Genomic DNA, 26,144 nt, shown 5'->3' on the forward strand with positions numbered 1-26,144 from the left:
CCTAGGTAGAACAAGCAGAGCTTTAAAAATGTTTTTTATGGTGGGACTATTGGCAGTAAATTTTGTTAAATTGCAGACATATTTTCATGTCAACTGCTAGCTTATTTCAAAATGTAATTCAGGTGTCAACCAACATGACATAACCAGATTTTATCTTCATTCTCATGATCCAATTTAACGTAAGCTTTGCCGGTTTTGTCACAGAGCTCTGGACACGAGCGACTCAACCTCCAACTCCCTGCCCTCTCCATTCAAGACCATGGCTCTTCCCGTCACTTCACCCAACAGTAAGCTCAGCCTCACAAGCCCCAAGAGAGGCCAGAAGAGAGAAGAAGGTTGGAAGGAGGTGGTCAGGAGGTCAGTGGTTCAATTAATCATTTTAAAATGTCTACATGGAAATTGTTTTAGTTTATTATATATATCCTGAACATATGCATAGCTTACATACACAGCTAATAAATCTGCATTTGTCTTTGCGGGGACATAAAATGACATTTCACTGCTTCTTTTGAAGATCAAAGAAGCTGTCTGTGCCAGCCTCCGTTGTGTCCAGGATCATGGGCCGAGGAGGCTGCAACATCACAGCCATCCAGGACGTGACTGGAGCTCACATCGACGTGGACAAACAGAAGGACAAGAACGGGGAGAGGATGATCACCATAAGGTAAAATTGATGCCCTCTGGTGGTCTGTAAACACCACTGCAGCTGGAGAATAACAGATGGTTAGATTCATAAAGCATGTCAGTCCCTTTTGGATCATGTCATTCATTCCCACAATGCAACAGTCTTAACAACTTGGTTTAAAATATCTGGACACTAGGTTCGATATAAATAGAATTGAGGAGATAATACTTTTTATCCTCTTAATATCACATTATAATTAGATAACTCTTTTTGGCAGTAAATCTGATGGTGAGTCATCACCATATCAGTATCATATACACTAAAACTGAAGAAAATATAAACACATCTGCATAAATAAAGTGATCAGTACTCTTAAGGCCTGTAAGGTTTGGTTAAAATTTTCACACAGAAAATTTTGTCTCTTTCATTACAAATATGGTAGATAGGGGAGGTAGACTCAGTTCCACGTACACAGCAGACTTAAATCAAATGTTGATCAGGCCAGCTGGATTCCAGTCACACTGGTATGACCAAAAAAAAAAAATTCTGGTCTCAGCATGGTGGATGTGGTGCCTGCATGTTGGTCCACATTGTAATGGTAAAAACAGTAAACACACATTTTTGCTGTTGCCAGTGCGCTAAGAAACTAGAAACATTAAAAAAGGCTCATTGCATGAGAACAATGATGCACCAGTGATAGAAGAGCTAAAACTGTAGACACCAGCAGCAGGTTTAATATCTGCATCTGCTACAGTCCACTGGAGAAACTGGCTTTTGATCAAGTAAAAGCTTTTAACTGCAGTGCAACCTACCCAAAACTGAGGACCAGAAAAGGGACCATACTCAAACTTCATCACTAACTTTTTTTTGGTTGTGCTATGTGTAGTTTTTACAAAATTACTTTGAGAAACGCTGAATAGCAATTTCAAATTTCAATCATTAGGTCCTGGAGGGGGGCACTTTGGTCTGTCATAAAACTTCATGGGAGTTAATTATGTCATCACTTTTGATTTGTTACACTTTAACAAAAGGTTATAGTCTTCTGAACAAAGTGTCCTTTGTTATTGCAGAGGAGGCACAGAGTCTACAAGGTATGCAGTCCAGCTGATCAACGCTCTAATCCAAGACCCAGCCAAAGAGCTTGAGGATCTGATCCCCCGGAATCACATTAGAGCCCCAGGCTCTAAAACGACCGCAACTTCCTTCCCCAGTACCACAGGGGCCACCAGCGGTTCAACCACTGGGCCAAAGGCCCTGAGCTCGTTGGTCACCTCAACAGGCGTCTCGTTCCAGCCCTCTTCATCCTCGTCTTCGTCCTCCTCTCAGGCAGGGGGAAAGATTGGGAAGGGGTTGTCATCAAACGTCAGACAGCCTTTCCCAGTGTCTCTGCCTCTGGCGTACGCCCACCCCCAGCTGGCTTTACTGGCTGCTCAGACCATGCACCAGATCAGACACCCTCGTCTACCCATGGCCCAGTTTGGTGGCACCTTCTCTCCTGCCGCCAGCACCTGGGGACCCTTCCCTGTGCGACCTGTGAGCCCCGGCAGTGCTAGCAGCTCCCCCAAACACAACGGAGGAACCAACAGCACTGCAGGCCAGGCCAGGTCCAACTCAACCCAAAGTGAGCACAGCAACACAGCCAGCTCAGGAGCCCCAGTCACGACCACCAACACCACCACCACCAGTGCTCCTAATACATCGTCAGCAGCAGCCTCGCCTCATACCCCTAATCCCACCCCATACAATCCCCAGCCGAGTGTCCCCACCCCTTCCTCCGTCAGAAAACAGCTCTTCGCCCCTGACCCCAAGCCCACCGGTGTCACCCCTGTGTCTGTTGCTGCCACTGCTACTAGTGGCAGCAATGCAGTACGAGGCACAGGGTCCCCTGCACATCACAGTTCCACTACAACCACCGCTAATGCCCTTCAGCACTCAGTCGGACCCATCTCACAGCCCCCCCTCCAGCCAACTAAAACGGAGCCCACTGCCGTTGCCCCTCCTGGAAAAGACAAGCCCTCTCTACCTGTAGAGAATCAGCCTGCTTCTGTCAGTGAGAGCATCAACTCTGTGGGTTTCACTGCCCCTGCCATGGCTTTACCTCCCAAACCAGAGCCTCGGCAGCAGTTACCTCCCCCTCCCTCCTCTGTACCGTCCACAGAGGCACCACCACCCCTCCTCAACCCGCAGCCCAGCACCCATCTCCCCTCAGTACCACCTCCTGTCCTCTCACACAATGTTGCACACCCCAACAACACTGTACCCCACTTCTCAGCCCCAGCGCCCAGAGTCTCCCATCGTATGCAGCCACCAGGGCCTTACTATTCCCTTCCTGAGCAGCAACAGCAGCAGCAGACACAACAACAATCTATGTTTGTGCCCTTCAACGCTCAGCAAGAACCCCCTAAACAGACCCAAAACCAGACGTCTCAGCCCACAAGTTTGCCTCCACAGGCCCAAGCCCAAGCTCAAGCCCAGGCTCAGGGCTCCCTTCAGGTCTCTGCTAACCTGGGGATGATGAACGGTTCCCAGATGCAGCATGTGGCCAATGCAGGCAAGCCTCAGCAGATACCCCCCAACTTCGGTCCTGCAGGCCTCTTCAATTTCAGCAGCATCTTTGATAATAATAACCAGGTGAGATGAAGTGACCTCTACAATGTAAAGATGGGCCTGACATCACATTTAGATTTTGAGCTGTAGTCACCATATTATGCATAAGTCATGCTAGGAAAATCAAGGGGACACTATGTGCAAGTATGTTTACACACATCACTTATCATTTGGTCGCTGTCAATTGTGCTCACCTTGCAGGTGGGAAATAATCAGGTGTGGGGTGCATGCCATCTGCCTGCTCGCTCGCCTCCAGAGCAGTCGTACTCAGCCCCACCAGCCTACATGAGTATGGGCCAGATGGAGAATATGATGCCCCCACCTCCTCCAGACAGTTCCAAAGCCCCTGGCTACCGTTCTGCCTCCCAGAGGATGGTCAACAGCCCCATCGGTACGACTGATTTCCTTTTTTAGTTTATACATGATTATTTTGTTTATTTATTTAACCCCAACATTAAATAGACTGTAGTTAAAGTATTCTAAAAAAGGCAGGTAGTGTGAAAGAATATATGCAACAAATTATAATAAAATCAAATGTGTGTGAAAAAAGTTAAACTGAAACACAACTTTAGACAGAGTCTACAGTACAGGACATCTACAGTAAGTGTGGCATAATCAAACAAAATGCCTCGACATACGGCCTTGTATTTACTTACACGGTAAAGTTTTTTGAGGTACAGTTTGCTTTATCTGCTTTATATTGAACTCTCTCTTCAATTGTTTCCACCCACAGCGTTGACCAGCTATGCCACCAGTATCTCTGGCAGTCCAGTGTATCTGCACGGTCATACAGCAGTTGGCACGCCCTCATTCAGCAGACAGCACTTTTCCCCTCATCCCTGGAGTGCATCCACATCAGGTATTAGCCACAAAACCTTTTGTTTTGTTGTGATTTTCTTCCAACTTTTCAGACTGAAATTATCATTAACATATTTTATGTAGAGTAGCATTTTTCTAACACTTCTTTTCACATTGTTTTTTGTCTTCTGAAACTCTTCAATCCATGTTTGACATATCTGCTCTCATTCTTGTTTTGTAAAGCAATGTGCAATTTTTAAGGCACTGTGCAAATGAATCTTTTGAGAAATCTGATCCACTGCTCACGCTATTCCTCCTATACTGTCTCTTCTCTACCAGGTGAGTCTCCTGTACCGCCTCCCTCTACAGTGTCATCCTCCACCCTTTCCACTTCAGCCGTGGCCCCGCCTCCCCAGCCTAAGCCAGGCAGCTCCTCGCAGCAGGACCGGAAGGTTCCCCCACCCATCGGCACAGAGCGGCTGGCAAGGATCAGGCAGACGGGTTCAGTCAACCCACCTCTCCTCACCACCAGCTACACGGCATCTGTTGGACAGGGAGGCATATGGTCATTTGGTGTTGGCAGTGCTTCAGGTGAGAACTTTGTTTTGGCATTTTGTTTTTGTTTGTTAAAATTGATACTATCGATAAAATAGCATCAACAGGGATTTAATAAGTGCAATTTAAACATGACTTCAACCACTCATCTCAATCTGCTACTTTTATATCCATTGATGAGGCTATAACCTCTTGTGTGTCTTCATGCAGAGGCCATGTCTGGTTGGTCCCAGCCACTGATGAGCAGCCACATGATGCACCCTCAGCTGCAGGCAGAGCAGTCAGCCTTCTCTCAGCACCAGCCCATGGAGCAGGACGACACAGGCATCGCAAACCCTGCTAACAACTACCACCAGCCGCAGCATATGCCCAACAGTTACATGGACTTCCCAAAGGTAACACAAAGCCATAGCTGTGTACAAGATTTAACCCCGTACCTATTATGTGCTCTTTATAACCAGTTTTCTGTCATTGTCTGTACAGGGAATGCCTATGTCAATGTATGGAGGAACCATGATGCCCCCTCATCCTCCCATGGCAGAGGGACCGGGGGGACCGATGTACAATGGTTTGCACGCAGGTGACCCCGCATGGAGCCCCATTATCAAAGTGGTCCCAAACAATGCAGATAACTCAGACCCACAACAGCAGGTAATGTCCTCTTTTATTATATTGTCCAATCATATGCTTAGAGTTTAACTATATATTATATATAACAGTCAGATATAATATTTGACTTGATTTGTTTTAACACATCTTGCTCCTCTCTCCTCCTTCAGGTGTGGCCTGGTACCTGGGCACCTCATGTGGGCAATGTGCACCTGAACCACGTCAACTAGACGGCGTCCACAGCAATCAAACGCACACAGCATGACCCACAGCGCAAACATGACATACCAACTGACAAATATGACCGATTAAGACAAAGAAAAAAAGAAAAAGTACAACATGTTAACTTTAGTAGAGACCTGAGAGTGCAGAGCAGGGGTTGAAGAATTGGAAGTCGACACCATTCTTTGATGTGCCTATCTCAAAACAAGGAAAGAGGAAACTGGGCGAGAGCTGTTATCAGTGTCCCAATGATGCAAACAAACATGCGCGATCACCTGTTCAACAGGATCCATTCTCTGCGTAGTTTAGCGATTTTGACTTAAACCCACATACACCGTTCTTGGGCTGCAGGGGGCTCAACATGAAGTAGCTATTTAAACTTGGCCCAGAACTAGATGATGATTACCTAAAGAGAAAGAGAAATCAGAACCTTTTAGAGTGGTAAATACATGTATAATTGTTTACATACTAAAAAGGGTTAAAATGAGAGTAAATTTCATGTCGTATAGTGGCTCTACTTTATGTAGCCTGTATTAATGTGAAATATTTACCTTAATATTCAATAAAAAGATTGAAAAGTATTTGTGTGTTTTGTGAAACACAGTTCTTTGTTGTCATGTTTGGATTGAACATTTATCTAAGCCTTCAACAGACATCAAGAACTAGTACAAAGTTCATTTAATGATTTTATGTGTATTTCTGGCTCCTCTGGGCGTCATCTCGTAATTGTCATCTTCACAGCCAGAGTCCTTGTGCAATCTTGAGACCTGTCTCTATGGTTTCAAATTGACCTTAGAGAACCATCTTTTTTTTGGTTTATTTTTAATCGACAATGACAAAGCTGGAGGGTGTCATTGAACAGGATACATGTGTTGGTGAAATTTGACTTAAGACCAAATACAAAAGCTAAAGGAGGTGCTTCATATACACAGTACAGCAAATGTTCTTTCTTATTGGGGGTGAATTTGAGAAAAACATGTTTCCAACCAAAATGACACAACTCTGCATGCTATATTTGAGATTCAATGGTGACTGGCACATTAAACTTTACACCAGGGGTTTTCAAAATCTGAGACTGTGGGCCTCCCCTCAGACAAAGCTTGGAAAAAGGGGACCCCTGACCCCCTCCTTAGTTTACCTGCTTAGTTTCGCACAGTTCCTGGATGCCTATGGGATCGTTATTGTTATTTGATCCCATAGACACTCAACATTTGAGCCAAGATAACCTAATATTGCTGTATAACATCAGACTACACCAAATACATTAAAAAAGTCTGAAGACATTTATTAGTTTCTGACTCTGGGAAAGTGGGAAGAATAGTAAAATTCCCCAAAATTACTGTATCTCTGAACTATCTCTCTAACCAAATCACACACATTTAGGCTATTCTACATGATCTCCTTTTAATTAATGTAATATTTTTTCACCTCAATTCACTGAGCCTCCCCTGAAACTGTTTGGAGCCCCCCTGGAGAGGCCCACCTCCCACGTTGAAAACATCCGCTTTACACAATACTCCACTTAGTGGTAAAAGTGATGGACAAAAATAGTGGAGATAGTGAGGACACCATAAAGTGCATACAAAATAATGCTTACATTATATTTAGAATGTAGTTAGTTCTCATTTGGAAGAACAGTCCATGTACAGGTATAGTGATTTGGCATTTATTCAAGAATAAATGACCATTCACATGGTTCCCCTTCCCTGCCTTTGAAATGGAAATATCCCTAGCTGTTTCACCATTGTGGAACCATATTGTAAATGTGTAGAGCAGCACACCTTAATCAACACTGACATTTTGGAAACAACATGTTTAATTTCACCTTTTTAAAGTTTGAGAAAAGCTTATTAATTGTTTAGCACAACACATACATAACAGACGACAGAGGTCAAAAGGGGGATACATTAAAGTCAATGACACTGGTACCTTTCATTCCTTATGGGACCAGTGTGTAGGATTTAGTGGCATCTAGCGGTGAGGTTGCAGATTGCAACCAACTAAATATGCATCAAATCATTTTTTTTCCTAGGGTGATGAGGTCATGACCCGCCCTACTCTGCCTCTGATTGGCTAGTACTCGTTGCCTTCGTTCGTTGGGTTGGTTAGGCTTAGGCATGAGGAGTGTGATTGGTTAGGGTTAGGGTAAGAATATCTGGGTGAGCCAATCAGAGGCAGAGTTGGGCGGGTCATGACTTCGCCATCCTAGGAAAAAAATATCGCGACCCGCTCACTATGTAGATATAAAGGGCTCATTCTAAAATGACGAAAACACAACGATTCTTATTCCCATGGGATTATACACTAATTAAAACATACTTATGAATATTGTGTTTCATTTCTGCCAATTGAGCCCCCTAAATCTTACACACTGGTCCTTTAAATACAATCACCTCTATTATGAAGCATAACGGAAGTGTAGTTCATTACTTCCTGGGTTCATGTGATTTTTGCAGTCCAAGGTAAGCATGGCGGCAGCTACAACACCAGCGGACCCAAAGCAAACACCTAAAACACCGCCGTCAGCAGCTGTCCCGTTTGATTTTTCTCAGCCTCCGATTATCGAGGGATTCAACCCTTCACCGAGGTTCAAAGATGAGACACTCAGTGAGAAATTCAGGAGAAAGACCAAGGAGAACCCGTTCGTCCCAATAGGTGAGTTACACAAGCCTGCGGGTAGCAGCACAGTCAAGTTATACAAGCAGCAATAACTCTTCATTCATACTACCCGAGGAATTGTTTGTTACCAAGTTAGCTTACAGAAAAATATATTCTCCAGTTTGTATGTCACAGCTAGAAAGCATTCGTGTTGTTAATGGACAACTTGCTTACATTTTAGTTAATAGCAGTCGTATTATTATTGTTTTCGTGTCTGCTTGACCCTTTGTTCGAAAACTCGGTAGAAAAACGGTGCCCTGAGTGACATTTTTCAAGGGTCACTTTATACAAATGACCAAAAAAAGCATTTTCTAACGTTGTATATATTGAGCTTTTGAGAGATATGTTGCACATCTCGTTTAATTTATACACTTGGTTTCTCTGCAGTTTATTTTAGAGCAGTGGTTCCCAGACTTTTTCTGTGACTTTAGTTCCCTAATCAAATTCATATCCCTTCTGACAGCAGACATTTGTCATAGTAGGAAAAGCACAGCTCTATTTAATAACATCAATGACTGCCCTGTTCTGTTCCAGCAATTAATGTTATTAGTTGCACCTGTATTTGACTAATCTGCTATGACACAGGTCTGTTAAATTTTAGTTTCAATGTTATCATTGAATCTATTTCTCCATGGAAATTGAAACCACTGACAGTTGTGAGCCTGTGAAGAACAAGTGATTTTTCAATGCTTAAAGCACTGCACACAAGATTAAATTTCCATCCATTCTGTTGTGTGATGAATGATGGCAACAGATATCCCAAAATCTCAGCATATCTAGATAGATACCACCAAGGTTTTTATATGCGTTTGAAGGGAACAGACCTTCAGTGTTGGAGCATGTTAGGCCGTCATCTTCCCGTATTTAAACACTGACATTAGATGTTGTGTTTACTTGTTTTCCAGGTTGTGTGGGAACAGCAGGAGCGCTGATTTATGGTCTCCGTGCCTTCCATCAAGGGAAAACCAGACAGTCCCAGCTGTTGATGAGGGGCCGAATCTTTGCTCAAGGTTTCACCGTGGTTGCTATCATTTTTGGTGTCTTGGCGACAGCTCTAAAACCCAAGCAGTGAAGAAGGACCACTCCCACACCACTGCCACCCAATGAATGAATGAACTGAATAATGTATTATACATTTCCAACATTGTTCAGACACCTACGTTAAGGCCAACACTATTTATTGTTTGGAAAATGAGTCATGATGATAAAATATTTAGCTTCAGGCTAGCACGATGGAAGAACAGAGTGTAAGCTGCTCGTTAGCAGAGCGAGTGAGCGAGCTGTATTTGACAATTTGTGCTGTAATAGTTTTAAGGCATAAATGTGATTTATATCTCTTGCTCCGTGCCCTTCTGAAGGGTTTCATTTCCAATACATCCCATGTATTGTCACTGTGTAACACATCTGTGTCTTCAGATATAAAATTTAATTTTAAACTGTGTGTGCTGTATGTATCTCAGATGAAACATCACACATCAAGTGTTGTACTTAGTGTGCAACTTTAACAGGTTATTTAGAAAAATCACTGTATAAGTTTCATGTGAAGTTTTTATATTAATGGCCTGGGTGAATAGATCTAAATGGGAGGAAGATTTTAGACCGACAGGCCCACTGTCAATGTCCACCCTATAGCAAGAGCTGCAAACATTAGATGAAGAATGGGACTTTGTGAAGTAATTTTACCTGGGCTGAGGTATATCGGTGCAAACAAATCAGAGTTACACTATCATGGAATAAAAGAGACACAGTATTCACTGTGTACCTGTGAATCTGTTCTTGCTTCTTGGACTCTTCATATTGTGTTTTTAATATTTGAACACTGTAAATTGTGGGTATCTACCTTAAATTTCACAGTAGCACAGCCTTCAGGAATGTGCACCTGAGAATATGTAAGGGTGGATATCGGCTCTGGGCCGTACACACAATTTTAGCTCCTCACACATCAACTGGACAAAATGATTGGCAACAGAAGCTGGGAAACATTTAAGGACAAACAAGTTTAGGTGATCATACTCCATTGTCTTTATTTTCCAGTTCCCTTTTAACATTCACTTTTTTTTTTTTCAGTTTTCATAATGTCCAAATAGGCAACATGTGAAACAATGTGTAGACGTTACTGTGGAAATTGACACCTTGTTGATTGCTGTTTAAAAAATCTAAAAACATATAAGTGTAACAGAATAATGCTGCACGAAATGTACCAACACAATCAGTGAAACAAGAAATCGCACAAGCCGTTAATTCATGCGAACTCTGGAAAATTTAGATGACAGCAGAAATCTTTGGTTGTGAATACTTTTTGCTGAAATTTTTGCCTAATTGGGAGGGAAATCCACCTGGCTGAATACTCAAAACTGGAGCAAGAGCAAGATCAAAAAGGCCACAAGCTTATGTATTTTGAAAGAGAAAAAAATACGTTAGCTATCTTAAATACGTAATTAGGGTTATAAATACAACAAAGTGTTTGTGTATATGGTTCTACGTTGTTGAGAGGCATAAGTGGTTACAATCTAATCTGTAATAGTGCTCAATAAGCAAGTGGCTGACATCGACCAAATATGCAAATTTATAAAACAACTAAAAATTGTGCATCCAAAATATTGGCAGAGGCATGCAAGAGAGTTGACCTAATGATCCATAATTTAAAAGGGGGAAGGAAAGATGATTAACTTACAGTAACAATATTTTCTTAAGTGTAGCAGTGATAAAACTGACCAGCTAAATGATGTCGTAACAATAGAGCAGTCCTTCATCTTCTCACAAGAGTGAGGTTAAGTATATTATTTCAATATAACAGGCAACAGGAAAGGCGGGAAGTTTTCAAAGGTTATAAAACATACCAGGTATTTTATGGAAAAGGAGCGTACAAACTCTTCTGATGCGACGTGAGGTTAAAACTGAAAAAAGGCAATGTTTCTAGAACAAAATTCGCCCTGAAAAGCTCCTCTAGCGAACTAGAGGTGTCTGTTTGAGAGAGATGAGGACAGAGCGCATTCGAGAAACATCCTTTGCCTGTTTGTTGGTTTTCGGATTGAAGTCGCACAGACGGGCTACTCTCTCCCATGCCGATCCCGGACTGTCGCCGTCGCTCTCGGCCAAGAAAGCCTCCTCTGATGCTCTATAGGTGGGGAGGGAGATCAGAGGAAGATGTGAGTGAGACCTGATCGTGAGACGTGTTTCAGAGCAGTTTCAACAACAGCAAATCCGTCTGAGCCAAACATGACGCTCAACCACAAAAGTTCAATCACATGAATAGCACCTGTGCATAAGACACACAGTAAGACCATGCATTGTCCTACCAATCACACACCCTTGTTGGAGTCAAATTGAAAATATATATCTTATCAGCCCGCCATAAGTTTATGTAACAATCAAATACAAAAAAAAAAAATCCCAACTTAGGCCTTCAAAGACAGACCAGTATTTTTAGTGTTGGGGCATGCGTCAGGTGAATATGTACTAATAATAATTTGGGGTAGGGCATACAACATTAAAAAGCATAAGAATTCTAAACCTACACAAAGCCTATAACATCAGAGTTGGGCTGTTTGTAGAAAGCCTTGTCAGCAATCCTAGTGCGCAGGCAAGACCAAGAAAGCAGGAAAAAGAAGGAGAAAGGAGAACAGTTTCAGTGTCAAACAACAGGCAAAGAAAAGTTAGGGTCTGCATCAAAAAGGAACCATGTAAGCAACTGAGAAACAGCTCTAGTGAGATGGAAATGAAACTAAATGATTTAAGACTAAATACAATCAGTCTGTACTGCTGTAGTACACTGCATCTGTATTTTAGGCAGACTGCTTTGGTGGATGAAAACTGTGCTTTGCTTTCTTCTGTTTGCATTCCTTCTAGCTAGCTAGCTTCCTGTTTCTTTCTTTTTTTTCTTTTTTTTTCCTCCAGGCGTTTAACTGGACATTAATATCTCATCAGAGGATCGTCTCTCAGTGCTTGCACAGACACAGAGGAAGAAACTGGCCAAAAATCTAAAGCCACAGATGCAGAGTGATACCGTGTCAGACTTGGACAGAGTCTGTTGGAAAGTGTGAGAGAAGAACGGGTTAGCTTGGTCAAGAAAAGGAAAGTTTTTGAAAGCAATAAGTATAACACTGACAGCTACCGGACTAAAATGACCCTCTTTATGTAGCAGACATTCACTAACATAGCAGGTTGCTTTTATACAAATTATAAATCTAAAAATCTGATCGGCACACACATTTCTGATTATTATTATTATTATTATTATTATTATTATTTCAGGCAGCTGTTATATATCTCTCCAACATTTGATCCCTTGATGCAGTAAGGCCAGTATCATTGATTCAGTTTTCAAAATATCCATGTATAAATTCACCTAATGTGACAAAATCTTGATGATACTGTTGACATAGAGTGTCTCAGATAGACTTGTCATGCACTACAACAATAAGACTCTGAATGATTTTTACGTATGTTATGAAAGGGAACTTATAACACTTGAGTTGTCAGTCTGAATAGAATTAGTTCAGTATGGTGATCACATCAGGATGTTAAACCAACTGCTCCTCCTCTGTAAGTTAACGGGAGATATGTCAGACATTAACCTGTTGTTGGCCTTGTTCTTCTCCATCTGCTCGTTCTGGTGTACATGCCAGTCCTCCAGCTCCTTTTTGGCTTTCTCTCTCCACTCTGCCTCTGCCGCCTTAGATGCTGAGTCTTTGTTAGACAGAGAGCATAACATTCAGAGAGTCCCCAGAAGAAGATCAAATTTAGGAAAAGAACTGACGTATTATTAGCTTTAAGTGTGACACAATCAGATCAGCTGTATCATTGGTCTTAAAGGTAAACTGCACAAAGATACATAGCGAAACGACAATGAGGAGTGACTCATTACGTCTACAAAGTAGGAAGTGCGTTACACAGTGTGACTGATTCCCAGAGGAGGACACCATTACTCACCCAATGCTTCAAGGCGTGTCTTCTGCTCCTCCCTCCACTTGCGTAAACTCTCCGGCTCTTGCCTCTGAATATCAACCTGGGCGATAGCTGCATAGCTGTCTGTTGGGCCATTGGACTCCTTTCAGGACATAAAACATTTGCTCGGTTACAAACAAGCTATTTTAATAAAAAATCTGTTGATTGTAAATCTGTTCAGCACATGTCAACATACAAGAATGCCATTATAAAAATAAAGAGATAGAAAATAAAAACAGCACCTAAATCAAGAATCACAGCCATGTAACAACATCCATTATAAGACTACTATAAGACAAAAACAGAGATCTAATGCATTCCAGTATTAGCCCACTACTTTTCAGTGAAAGAGGACAGAAAAGAAGATAAATTCATAAAAAGAGAAGAAAAAGGGAACTTCAATTCAATACAATACAATTTTTATGAGATGGGCTTGTTAATCCACTCCTCCACAAATCTCATATGGTAAATGAACTAAAACTGGTTGCCAGATTTTTAAGAAATATGCGCCAGCAGAGAGGCTTTCCATTGGTAAAACCTTGTATAATTCTCTGTACCACTGTGTTACTGTTGGGGGTTTGTCTTTAATCCACTGGAACAAAATACATCATTAACTTTTTTGTTTTTGTTCTGTTTGGTGTTTTCTTTTTGTTGTAGATTGTTTTCTTTTTAAAGTGTATGTGTTTTGAAAATTAATAAAATATATTTAAGAAAGAGAGAGATAATGAGACTCACACACAGACATATAGAAGGACAGAACAAAAGACTTACCTGATGATTTCTAATCATTTTAGGTTGTCTGTTAAACTCACCTGAAACATATCCCCGTTCACTGTGGCAGGCTCCTCCTCGAAACCGTCTAACATTGTCAGAAGAAAACAAAGCTGTATTTTTAATATATGATTCTTGCAGTGTTCCCAGTTACCTTCTCTCACCCTTTCTCCTCACCTGGGTTATGTTCACTAACTACTCACTATGTCGGAGTCAGTTAGAAATGCAGCAGCACCTGTTTGGCCACTGCTGTTATCCGGGCAGCTGTCTGTTACAGGACAGGTTTTCTAAAAGATTATAATCAGTAAACATGATTCTTGTTATCTCGGTTATTACTATAAATAAAATTCTTGATTGCCACAACCAGTGTCAGTAAAACGCAACACAGTATGTCATTTCTAGCGTTACAACGTCAGGATGATGTGTTGTTGAATTGCTGCCGTTTAGCCACTAACGTCTGTTGTCGGTGTGCTCCGCCGTAAGTTAGCTGTATGAGTTTAACGTTATCTGTTATGATCTAGTAAGATAATATAAAGTGGCCTGAGTTACTACACTAGCTCCCAGTGTGTCAACACTAGAGATGCTATTGTTATCATGGACAGTGCCGTTGTTTGCTAAGTAAGTTAGCTACAAGTACCGGTGGTCATGTTAGCTTGTTGGGTTGCTAGCTCTAGCTGACATTAGCTCAGTCACAAACTTGCCATAGTTGGTCTCCTGCTGCTGCTCAGGAGGCTGTTGGCCGTCCGCTCCCTCCAGCGCCCCAAACCCGTCTCCGTCGTTCTCTATCCCCGCTATCTCACTCTCCTGTTGGGCCAGGAAAGCTGCGGCTGGGTCCTCCTCAGCCGGGTGTGCTCCGTTGTCAGCCATCTTTCACAAAAGTGTTTACAAGTTTAACTGAAGCTTGTAGCTAACGCCACACAGACGGCTAACGTTAAATTAGGCCACCGGTTTTGCGACGTTAAAACAACTTAACTGCTTCACTCCAATAACCAGGCTATGCCGAGTGGACTAGTGTTAGCAACCGGGCAAATAATTAACTGAAGTTAACCGGCTGTAGAAAATCTAAGCTTCGACTTCAGGCCCTCAGTGATGATTCATGATTTCTCCACTTGTTCAGTCAGTGTGATGATGGAGCAGGGCAGCACCCTGAAGGTACCATTTAACATTTGTTGCAGTTTGCTGCCATCTGCTGGCCATTTCATAGCCTACACACTTCTCCTTCTGATGCATTTCTTCAAAAACATTAGTATCTTGAAGTGATGTTTTAAATGCAGCTGGTATTACTTCTATCTTAGAATAAATACATATTTTTTCATATTATTCAGACAGGGAAGAAAAAAAGAACCAACATGTTTGGCTTCTCCAAACACTCATGTTGATGGGGCTTGCTGCTTGTCAATTTCTTATGGTTAAAAATGTATTTTTTGCCAATTAAACCTGGGAATAGTTTTAATGGGATACAAAAGATGGGGGGGAATAGCAGAACTAGTAGATCTATCTTTTAATAGTGGTGAGAGATGTATTTGGATTCTTCATCAAGTAAAAGTTGCAATACCACAATGTCAAAATACTCCACTACAAGTCTGACAGAAAAGAACAAAAATCCAACATGTTTGGCTTCTTTAAATATCACACAAATGTCAATATATATCTTTCCTAACTCCTGTTATTTACTCGTGTGGATGGGATTCTCTCATTGGAGAAATAATGCTTGTCAATTTCTCATGGTTAAAAATTTTGTTAGTTAAACCTGAAGATAGTTTTGATGTGATAGAAAAGATGGGAGAAAACAGGTCTGTATATAGCTCTACCTTTCAATAGTGGTGAAAGGGGTAGTTTTCAGATCCTTCATCAAGTAAAAGTAGCAAACCACAAGGTCACAATAAAAGTTAAAGTCTTTTATACAAATGTGTACTCAAGAAAAAAGTACATGACTAAAATTGAACAAAATATTCTTTCTTATGAAAAGTAAAAAAGTTATCTTGTAAAACAGCACCTTGCAGAGAAAGACAGACTGCACTCAACTAAATAATAGTTTGTTTTTACAACTTTATTATTAATGGCCTGTGATTAATGTATAAAGCCAGAATCTATTATTTAATGAATAATAATAAAACCATTTGTAAACTTTTAAACCCTTTGTAAAATGTGCCTTATTAGAAAAGTGACTGGACTGGAAAGTTTATTTCATAAAAATGCATATTTTTAAGCTCATTATGCGGTCTGTATACAAATGATTATATTGCAAAGTAACTGTAAAGTAATTTATCTTTCAGATGAATGTAGTTGAGTAAAAAATAGAAAATTCTCTCTGACATGTAGCAGAGTAGTAGAGCTGCAACAATTAGTCGATTAGTTGTCAACTATTGAATTAATTGCCAACTGTTTTGATAATTGATTAATCGTTTGGAGTCATACTTTAAGAAAACAACGTGCAAATTCTCCAATTACAGCTTCTCAAATGTGAATATTTTCTGGTTTCTTTAGTCCTCTATGACAGTAAACTGAACTTGTTGTGGGCTGTTAGTCAGGACAAAATTAGACATTTGAGGACGTCATCTTGGGCTTTGGGAAACAGTTATTGACATTTTTCACCATTTTTTGACATTGTATAAACCAAACAGCTAAGCCATTAATAGAGAATATAATTGTCAGATTAATCATTAATGAAAATAATCGTAAGTTGCAGCCCTAAACAGTAGAAATATACAGAAACATAACACTCAAATAAAGCAGGCTAAAGCATCCCACCTCTCTCTCTCTCCCTCTCTGACTGTCCTCTCTGTGGGTTGGTAGAAACCATTTTTCATTGTTTTTAGACTGCAGAAGACTTTGGGAACCGTTTAGTGTTTAAGATTGTGTGTTTACTCCCTTTAATGAAGTTTGGTCTAAAACTGCTTTTATGATTTGGAGCAGGATACAAGAAAATCAATGCAACAAAGTGGCAACTTTTAAATTTTATTGTAAGTGAAGCTAAACTGTCTATATACATTATGTACTACTACTACTACTACTACTACTACTACTACTATATACATCACCAGAAAGAAAAGGATAGAAGAAAAACTGTGTTCAGAAATAGTTCCTGTGTTCATCTGTCTTGTAAAAGCCAGAGTTTTAATTGATTTTTGATTTTTTGTAGTCAGTGGTGTTACAATGATGTCATTTGTTCAGTGGTGGATGATGAAGTCATATTTAATTATATTTTTTGTATTGTAAACAGTCTGCTGCTCTGATTCTTTGAATGTTTCAGTGATCCTGTGAATCAGTGACATTTTATTGAAGTTTTTTCTAAAAGTCAAAAAGTCTCTCTCTCTCTCTCTCTCTCTCTCTCTCTCTCTCTCTCTCTCTCTCTCTCTCTCTTAAATATTCAAATAAGCTTTATTGGCATGACATATCAGAAACCTACACTCACTGGCCACTTTATTAGGTATACTTGTGCAGTCTAATGCAAATCAATACAACAGCTCTGCCATAAATTTTACTTTTACGAAGCTTATACATATTCAGTTTTTGTTGACATTATCAGAAATGGGATAATTTCTACTTTATATTTATTACTGAGGTCGTAGTGGGTGGTGGTGGTGGTGGTATACTGGAGTGCGTTATGTTGAATGGTGTTTCTAATATTCTGTCCACTCCATTAACTTACATAAAGGGGGCAAAATATTAGTCACACTTTTCTTCTGACAATGTCAACAAAAACTGAAAATGTATAAGCTTCATAAAAGTAAAATTTATGTCAGAGCTTTTGTATTGGATCGCATTAGATTGCACAGGTGTTCCTAATAAAGTGGCCAATGATAAATTGCCAAAGTAGCACAGAAAATTATTAACACTGACAGATGATTAGCAATAAATATGCAATATCAACAATCATATTAAATACAATATAATAAAAGGCATTTTTAATTCGTGATCACGCAAACATTCACTATAGAGCTCGTTTCTCTGAGTGTGACAGTAGTTAACACATTAGTTAACACATTACACTGACTTTCCTAATTACTTTCTCAGCACACACCTGTGGCCACTTAATGAACATAAAACAATAACACTGCTGTTGTAATACTATAAAACTTGGACGATGGAATCTGAGGATTTCCTTTACAAATGTGTTGGGTTCTTTTTTCTCTAACTGTGTATTGCCAACTTTTTTTTTTTCCATGACAGATGGGTTTAACAGCTGAGATGCAGTAAAGCGCGGCCACTCCTGGTTTATAGCCGGCAGTATGAAATGAAGCAGCGGCCCATGTGACTTCTGACGTTTCAACAGAGTCCTGCTAAAAAGAATTTGAGGGAATGATCCTGCTGCTCACCAAGCGGATCCACGGTGGCTTCCTGACGTCCGCTTTAAGGAAGTCCGAAAAGTTAGCCTGCTTACTTACCGACTGACTTCTTTTTTTTTTTGTAATCCGGTAGACTTGACTCGTGATGTCTGACGAGCACACGGATAGACAAGAGGTAGGCTAATTCATTTATTCAAAAAGCCTCTGAATGCATTCCTTTGTGTGTGTGTATGTGTGTGTGGTTTAACTTGTTGTGAAGCCAACTTTTTCCCCCCACACTGCTGTTCTCAGTTTATGGTTTTGGCTTGCTCGGTCCGTAGCGGCGCAAACTTTACCGAGACTTTGTCAAGTTTTCGTGCCTCCAGCTTCCTTCCTCTCCTATTGTGAAGGTTTATTTCAAAGTCTGCACTGCAGCCTTCACAGTACAGCCTTTAATTACCGGTTGCAAATTATTGTCTTGGACACACTTGAATCAATTAAAAGTAAGCTGTATAAGCTCATAATTGCGTAGCCTGTTAGCCAAAAGAGAAATAAGCGTGTAATTCCATATATTTCGAGGATGGGAGACGACACACATCAAAAGTACAAGTTAGTTTCTATAGAAATATTACAGTGACACCACAGGAGAGTATAAATAGCAATACCATAAACAGGGGCAACGTCACTTGAATGAGTGCCACAGACATAGGCTCCACCGGGGTGATACAGAGGCTGGTATTAATTAACTCAAGTACATCCACATTCACGCTCTTGCACCTCTGTCTTATTATAATCCCCGTGCAATAACTGAATAATACATTTGCGGTGTGCCGTTATCACCAGTGAAATCTAACCCCCATTATTACCTGTTGCAGCCCACAGTATGAGTCTTTGCATTTATTGTCTCAAGCTGTCTGTCTCATAATTGATTTTTCTTGGCTCCTGAACGTCTCTTTGGGAGGTATAATATGAGAAAAGTGTCAGTTAACTAATCCAAGTTTTGATAATTAAGACAGTTGTTTATGTAATCCTAGGATATGTTGACAAAAATGCATTGACAATCAGTCTCACACACACACACACGGGAATACAAATGAAAACAAATTACATTTCAGTTACAGTGGAGGATTTTTCAGGTTTTATGGATGAGATTATTTGGGGTGCTTCATTTTAGACTATATTTTCCATTTCTTTTTATATTACCTAACCACACTCTTATTATAGTTTACATTTCTCCTATAAGTGAGCTCCTTCTGTTGCCTTAAGAGCTTGATGTCAAAATATAATTGCCGGTTTTGGTTGTACTGTGCTTTATGCCCTTCAGAAGGAACATAGAGTTTCCTAAGCCTTTGTGGGCGTTCTGCTGCCTCACAAGTACACTTATTTTAAAAATCTATTGACGTTAATGTAGCAGGCTTTTGCCAGAATATAGGGGTAGTTGACATTACCTCTCTCCGTCCTCCTCTACCACCACCCCCCCCCCCCCTCCTCTCTCTGTGACTCATGTGGGTGTTGGGCTGAAATAGTTTGGTGTAGTTTTACATTCCTTATATAGCCTCTGAGGAGTGAGGAGAGGCTAGGGCTTGCCTGTGTCACAGACAGTGTCGGGGGGGGGGGAAATAGGGTTTGCCAACAGAGAGGGAATCTGCTTGTCCTAGCTTTCTGACTCCCTAGATTTCTCTCAGGTTTGGGCTACCGGCCGGCCCTTCAGGACAAGGTAGGTGTGCGTGGTGGCATCTCGGGTAACTAGCCGTGTTTCATGAGGAGCAATGATACCCTGGTAGTGTTGTTGAGGAGGAGGAGGAGGAGGAGCGAGAAGCTGGAGTAAGGGTGCAGGTACAGTCAGTGGTATGGCTGTAACTCTCTTAGCAAGTGACACAGCCCCTACATCTCAAGTTGCTTTTGGTTCTTAAAATTGCCTAGTTATGTAGTGCCATGCCATCCGATGTCAATAAAAAGGTGAAGGTGAAGTTGTTTATTTGATGCTTTTTTTTTATTGTACAGATGATGTAAAATATTCTAAAATGTCAAAGCAGGTTTGTATGTAGTGGGGAAATCAGGCCAGTGTTTCATTATAATTTACATTAACAATGGAATTATGACATTATTACAATGAGTTGCCAATACTGATAACTGTTGAATGCCGCTGCTGCTCTTATCGTCTAGTAGACAGATGATGGCGATGTTTTCTGTGTTACTCATTTGCATGTTAGCGTATTTTGTTACACTCTGAATTGTGCCTCTTTATGAATGCTCACCTCAGCTTATGACGCAAGGGATAGCAACCTAATACTCTGTGTGTGGAATAATGCAGTAATGTCATATCCCAGCAGATGTATCTTCTAGTATGTTTTGTAAACATCCTAATTAAAATAGTCCAGTTGATGATTTCTACCAAAAGATGTGTTTAACTGATTATTGTAATATGGCCGTTCTTAAAAAAGAAATTAGCTTAAGTTGACACGATATACTTTATAAGTGTGCGTATGTGTGTGTCTGTGTGTGTGTGTGTGTGTGTGTGTTAGGGACAATTGTAGACAACCAGGAGTTAGGCTGCATGGTTGAAGCAGAAGAGGATGTGTAGCCTTGGAGACCTTTTCCTTTTCTAAGTAATAAAGACACTCTTTCCTCTTTTCTCTTTCTCAAGGCTATGAACGTATACTCTGTAACCCTTAGCGGCCCAGCGCCTTGGGGCTTCAGGCTGCAGGGTGGCAAGGACTTCAGCATGCCCCTCACCGTGTCAAGGGTAAGAAAACTGTTTGTTACTAAAGTCAGCTTTTTTTTTTGTACTTCTCTGAATTTGTGATCATTGACGTCTGTAACACCTTGTAGATCATTCTGTCAAGTTGTTTTAATGTTTCCCCCCAAGCTTTTATATAAGAGCCACGGCTTATTTACAAGAGTCTGTTAGTGTTCGATACAAGCTTGGTCACCACATAATGACCCCACTTGAGCGTATGCATTTCATCTTTTCTAAAGATGCAGTCTGAAGACTGTGATGAAAAAGAAAATGGTTTTCAATAGGATTTTCATCCGACATCCAGTGGAATGCCATTGCATCAACAGTATTCACTGGTCACAAGGGCGGACTGTCATTTGTTTCAGAGTGCTTCGTACTAAGAGGCCACTACCTCTTCATTGAATGAATTTTCAAATACTCTATAAACTGCTGTTGCTGTTGAAGAGAGCAGCAACCACTTTCCAGGCCTTATAAGTGCAGCACTGCTTTGCCTCACAAACACACACACACACACACACACACACACACACACACACACACACACACACACAGACTTGCAACCACACAAACGCATGCGCACACACAAAATCATTCCAACATTGCTGCCAGCTATTGCGCACACAGATCTGGCACTCTATTACACACTCATTTTCCAATGGCATTGTTATATTGCTACCTTAGAGGCTGGAGGGATCTATAAATGAATTTATGAATTCATCAATTTTTGTCTAATATTTTAGTCCAGTTTTCTATATCGGAGATAACTGAGAGTTAATAGGCAATTTATATATATGGGTCAGTCTTCACAAGGTTATTCCACATAGTCGCAGTCATTTAAACACATGACTAAGCTTTGTCTAAGCTTTTTTGTTTCTTAGCAGTTTTCAAAAAAGTCACGTAGAGAAAACCATCAAATGATGCACTATTGTGTTGCTTCTGTAGTACAGCCCATAGAGTCTGCACTATGTTGTAAGTGGCATCACATTGGGGCGTGTATGTAGGGCTGATGTAATCCTGTGGTGAGGGCAGCAGTTACCACCAGCCTTGTCAGTACATGTCTTGTATCTGCTCTACTCTCTGGCAGTCAGAAACAGAATGTTCTCCTTGGACTCATGACAAGAAACATTTTCTTCCACCCATAAAAGACCAAACAGATGTATAAACCTTGTTTGACGAATTGCCCCCCCCCCACAAAAAAAAAACTGGGATATTTGGTGGGATATTGGTGTTTACTCAGTCTAGACAGGCAAGGCATACTGTAGGATGAATGTCAGTGGATGAGTCAGTAGTAGGTGTATTATCTTGACTAATCAGCCGGTGCAGGAGGCCAGTTTCTCTACAATCCAGGTACATTACGCATGCTGTTTTTTTCTTGTTTGTTTTTTTTTTCCTCCCTTGCTGACAGAAATATGGTTTACATTTTCTGTAGTCCAAAGTCTCTCCCCACCAGCCTCTCTGCTTCTATACATTCATAAATTTCGTTAGACCCAAGTTAGTCTAAGCAGCTTGGTGTAAGATTGATAATGGCTCCCATTCTGGGAAAAACAAATAGCACCACTACTAAGACTGGAGCCTTAACGACTGGTCAGTGGCTAATATCTGTGTCTTGTTCCAGCAGTTCACCAGGCCTCAGGGTACAAGAGTTATAAAGATGTGACAGGTTTTCTCCCTTTGCTTCTCAGGCACTGTTGGCTCTCTCTCTCTCTCTCTCTCTCTATCTCTCTCTCTCTCGCAATTGTCATAAAATACTGGACAGTGAATCACACTCGCTGAGGATGGAAACAGCCCAACAAGGAGATGTAAACCTCAAAAGATATACAGTATCCCATAGTAACAGGAAGAAAAGTCAGGCCAATACTCTCTTGGCTTACATTGGATGAATTTAGTGGGTGGTCCTTCTTTAGTGACTTGTTGCTGATGAGATAAGTATCTCAACCCAGGCAGTCCTTTAAGAGATTACACAATGAAGAACATGTGGAGTGACGGGACAAAAGGCTCTGTAAAACGCTGAAAGGCAATGAGATTGCAAGTGACAACTGCTGACAGATCAATGCATTTAAGTGTTTTTTTTTTGTAAAGAGTAATTGACAATTAGTGTTGTTTGTGACCGAGTTTGTTCAGAGTTTATGGTTATTTTGTTCATTTGAGTTTGGTCATATTGTTATAGATTTTGGCATCACTGTAAAAGGGTATTCTGATAGCCTTGTATTGATTTTGGAAAAGTGTGGTGCTGTGACTCTTTACTTTGTGCGTGTGAGAGCTGGAATATAGGTTTCCACGCTCTATGAATGCTCTTGTTTCCTTCCTCCTCTGTCTGCGAGCCTGGAAAGCTATGCTTTCTCAGCATTCCTGGGATTTTTCTCGTATCCACCCTGTCGCTGCCAACAGACAATCCTCTTGTCTCCTTTCTGTGTCTAATATGTCTTCCACACTCACTTTTCTCATCTGTATGATGGACTCCCCCCAGTCTCAAAGGAATACTTTCCCAGTGAGATCAGAGGAAGAGAGACCATGCCAAGACAAACTGTTAAGTCACTCTGAGAGGAAAAATAACATTTTGACCATAACTTTAATATACACCCATTTAATGGCAGGAACAAAAGAGCACGTAACCTTTATTTTACTCTTGTTAATATGAAAATCCCCTTTACTTTTACTTATTGGGAAATAGCTGAGTTTTAGTAACTTTAGCTTTCTTCGCCTCATTTTAGTCCACGTATAAATACAAACCTAATGACTCCCCACTATCCCATTAAGGAAAAGAAAAGAAAATCTTTCTTTGCTTAAAGGATCAGTGTGTAGTATTTAATGGCATTTAGAGGAATGGACTTGGCAGAAATGGAATATAATATTCATAAGTATGTGTCAATTGGTGTATAATCACCTGAAAATAAGAATCGTTACCTTAGAATGAGCCGTTTATATCTACATAGGGAGGGGGTCCTCTTCCACGGAGCCTGCCATGTTGCACCGCCATGTTTCTACAGTAGCCCAGAACGGACAAACCAAACACTGGCTCTAGAGAGGGCATTTGAGTTTTTTGTGAGTTTTGCGGCCACCGTAGGTGCTTGGAAGGGGAGGTGTATTCATTTGGTTGCAATCTGCAACCTCACTGTGCCACTAAATGTGACACACTGGTCCTTTAACTGAAAGGTCATTACACCCCTTTCAAACTGACAGTGATATTGGTCACAGCCATATGTCAGTAGACTTTGGGTTGAACATGGGTTGGATTTTGTTTGGCACTGGTAAAATGACATTTCTACTAGGATTAGGAATTTAACATTATTGGCATTAAAAGGGGTACTGATCTGACAGACAGATTAGAAAGAAGAAAATTGAGAAATTGAAGCAGCAGCTAGATATCCTGACTTTTAGTCTAATTTGGGTCAAGCTCCAAAAACACTGGACCCTACATTTCCCATAAATGCCACTCAGTAGCATCTTTGGTTACACCTTCCCTGCCTGTAAATGCCAACGCCTGTTAAACTCCACATTTCTAGTTTGTAATGCATGTTAAGAGGGATGCAACTAATGATTATTATCTTGATTTGATTAGTTGTTTTTGTCTATATAATGCCAGAATGCTTTAGATGAAATCTTAAATGCCTTGTTTTGTCCCAACCAACAGTCCACAACCCAAATCAGAAAATATCCATATCTAAGAAGCTGGAACCAGAGATTCTTAGCATTTTTTTCTTCTTAAAATATGACTCAAAACGATGAATCAATTATTAAAATAGTTGCCGATTAATTTTCTTTCAATCAACTAATTGATTAATCAACTCATTTTTGCATCTGTACATGTGTCCCAGCTACTTGACCAGACCAGAACAACTGAAACTTAACTTTATATGGTACTCATGTCACTTGTGATTTTGTGTAATTCTGTGGTCTTGCAGTAATGTTTATAAAACTATGTTGTTGACTTGAGTCTCTGTGAACTCTAAAGGCTTTACCTCTGACAGCCGTCTCATATGAACGGGTCAAACATGGGTTAAACGCACATCCATTAGGCCCCCGTCATACGAGCCCTGAAAATCTTGAGGCAGCCAGTTGAATTGTTGTGAGTTTGATCCTGTTTTTTTTACCCTTTTGTAACCAACCTTTGTCTAACTTTCTTTTTAAAATTTCCCAAGACTTTCTGTGACATTGAGAGGACGTATGTCTGGTAAAGTAACATTGTATCTCTCTCTCTCCACATATCTGCCCTAACATCCTGTTTCAACAGGAAAAGCATAAAATTTAGGAAGCAAGATGTTGTTTCATTGCTGTTACAATTCAGTCAAAGTCTGGGGCAACGGCATAACTCCTCTGAGGAGTTTCTCTGTGTGTCTGCCCCAGATCTCGTGTCATTGCAATTCCATAAACATTATGATACTATAACGTCAAGCCTCCTATGCACCATCTGGTTTGGATTGACAAACACATGCCACACCACTGAAATCAAATGTTGGGAGGAAATTACAGATGATGTCATGTCAATAAGTGGGCAGGGAGATTTGTGAATGTCCCGACATTACCACAGCTGTATGTATCATTGAGTCTTATATTCCTGTTTTCTCTGCGTGTGTCTCTGTCTGACTTTTGGACCATCTGTTGCTTGATTACTAGTATACTCTTAAACACTCTCTCCCTCTCTCACACACACACACATACTGTAGGAAAAGAGGCCTTGTTAGAGGGGTGAATAAATAATTCAGTACTTACTGATGGATTGCCCGCAGGGGGCATTTCTTCTGTGGCTAGTTGGGTGTGAATGTCTTATGTTGTGATCAGTGCAGCAGTGTTTTAAGGTGAGTTAATGCTAGGTGTTCCACTGCAGTCATTACAGGGAGACCACATACTTCCAGGTTTGGTTTTCCATTTCTCAGAGGGATATTTATGGCTTTGCATCAGCTGTGCTGTGTGAGTGATGTAAGGACAAACTGTCTCTCGGGCCCCCAAATAGCCGTGGAAAGAATAAAAGTGAGCTGGTGCAGAGTTACACAGCCAGTATATCTACAGCTGTAGATAAACTCCAATGCATTATTAGTTTAACCAAAAACAAGAGTAGCCAGTCCAAAGCGAGTATTGGGCCCTGGCTCTCTTGTAGGATCAGTCAAGAGAAACACTTGAAATATGAATTCAAGACGTTGCATTTTGAAAGGTTCACCAAGGCTTTGAAATTTGATATCATACCAAAACAGCTCTGCTGCTGTGCACTGCCAAAAAGCCTTGAAACATGCTACTAACAGCCTCACCCTGCAATTTTGAATAGCTTCAGGTTCACTGATGTCATGCCATTAGTTTGAGATGAGCTCCAATCATATTTGCTCAAAATAATTCATGATATCATCAGTTT

The 26,144-nt window shown here is 40.7% G+C and overlaps 4 protein-coding genes across 10 annotated transcripts in view; 3 read left to right on the top strand and 1 right to left on the bottom strand.

Moving 5' to 3' along the window:
* The window catches only part of ankhd1 (ankyrin repeat and KH domain containing 1), a 32,177-nt gene extending 26,180 nt beyond the window's left edge, over window positions 1-5,997 (top strand). For all 4 annotated transcript variants that reach the window (XM_042418683.1, XM_042418684.1, XM_042418685.1 and 1 more), the window contains exons 31-39: window positions 205-357; window positions 515-664; window positions 1,696-3,256; window positions 3,434-3,623; window positions 3,966-4,091; window positions 4,370-4,621; window positions 4,796-4,980; window positions 5,069-5,236; window positions 5,365-5,997. In XM_042418683.1, the coding sequence (XP_042274617.1) occupies window positions 205-357; window positions 515-664; window positions 1,696-3,256; window positions 3,434-3,623; window positions 3,966-4,091; window positions 4,370-4,621; window positions 4,796-4,980; window positions 5,069-5,236; window positions 5,365-5,424 (2,845 nt within the window). In that variant the 3' untranslated portion in view covers window positions 5,425-5,997. The remainder of the gene's footprint in view (window positions 1-204; window positions 358-514; window positions 665-1,695; window positions 3,257-3,433; window positions 3,624-3,965; window positions 4,092-4,369; window positions 4,622-4,795; window positions 4,981-5,068; window positions 5,237-5,364) is intronic.
* A 1,835-nt stretch (window positions 5,998-7,832) lies between these two features.
* Window positions 7,833-9,510, top strand: higd2a (HIG1 hypoxia inducible domain family, member 2A). Its single transcript, XM_042418123.1, has 2 exons — window positions 7,833-8,071; window positions 8,980-9,510. The coding sequence occupies exons 1-2, from the start codon at window positions 7,885-7,887 to the stop codon at window positions 9,144-9,146; spliced, it is 354 nt and encodes a 117-aa protein (XP_042274057.1). The 5' UTR covers window positions 7,833-7,884; the 3' UTR covers window positions 9,147-9,510.
* Window positions 9,511-10,072: 562 nt separating this feature from the next.
* On the bottom strand, window positions 10,073-14,909 carry cltb (clathrin, light chain B). Of its 2 annotated transcripts, XM_042418121.1 has the most exons (6): window positions 14,494-14,909; window positions 13,834-13,880; window positions 13,007-13,124; window positions 12,652-12,763; window positions 12,081-12,101; window positions 10,073-11,192 (listed from the first exon to the last, which is right to left on the bottom strand). In XM_042418121.1, the coding sequence occupies exons 1-6, from the start codon at window positions 14,657-14,659 to the stop codon at window positions 11,021-11,023; spliced, it is 636 nt and encodes a 211-aa protein (XP_042274055.1). In that variant the 5' UTR covers window positions 14,660-14,909; the 3' UTR covers window positions 10,073-11,020. The 2 variants fall into 2 exon arrangements, with proteins under 2 accessions (XP_042274055.1, XP_042274056.1); XM_042418122.1 differs by lacking the exon at window positions 12,081-12,101 and having other exon boundaries at window positions 14,494-14,906.
* The window catches only part of pdlim7 (PDZ and LIM domain 7), a 37,661-nt gene continuing 26,372 nt past the window's right edge, over window positions 14,856-26,144 (top strand). The window contains exons 1-3 of one of the 3 annotated variants that reach the window (XM_042418118.1): window positions 14,856-14,944; window positions 17,966-18,256; window positions 20,708-20,806. In XM_042418118.1, coding sequence (XP_042274052.1) covers window positions 18,227-18,256; window positions 20,708-20,806 — 129 coding nt within the window. In that variant the 5' untranslated portion in view covers window positions 14,856-14,944; window positions 17,966-18,226. Of the gene's footprint in view, window positions 14,945-17,965; window positions 18,257-19,669; window positions 19,778-20,707; window positions 20,807-26,144 lie in introns of those variants that run through there. The other 2 variants (XM_042418120.1, XM_042418119.1) reach the window with 2 other exon arrangements.

This window comes from Thunnus maccoyii, chromosome 8, assembly GCF_910596095.1.
Source record: "Thunnus maccoyii chromosome 8, fThuMac1.1, whole genome shotgun sequence".
Taxonomy (NCBI): domain Eukaryota; kingdom Metazoa; phylum Chordata; class Actinopteri; order Scombriformes; family Scombridae; genus Thunnus; species Thunnus maccoyii.

Bases quoted from the DNA above. Each gene is read 5' to 3' on its own strand.
- higd2a (XM_042418123.1), top strand. From the start codon at position 7,885: ATGGCGGCAGCTACAACACCAGCGGACCCAAAGCAAACACCTAAAACA. The intron at 8,072-8,979 runs GTGAGTTACACA...CTTGTTTTCCAG, and splicing joins GAACCCGTTCGTCCCAATAG to GTTGTGTGGGAACAGCAGGA.
- cltb (XM_042418121.1), bottom strand. From the start codon at position 14,659: ATGGCTGACAACGGAGCACACCCGGCTGAGGAGGACCCAGCCGCAGCT. The intron at 13,125-13,833 runs GTGAGTTTAACA...ATGTCCTGAAAG, and splicing joins TGAACGGGGATATGTTTCAG to GAGTCCAATGGCCCAACAGA. The intron at 12,102-12,651 runs GTTAATGTCTGA...ACTTTCCAACAG, and splicing joins AAGAACAAGGCCAACAACAG to ACTCTGTCCAAGTCTGACAC.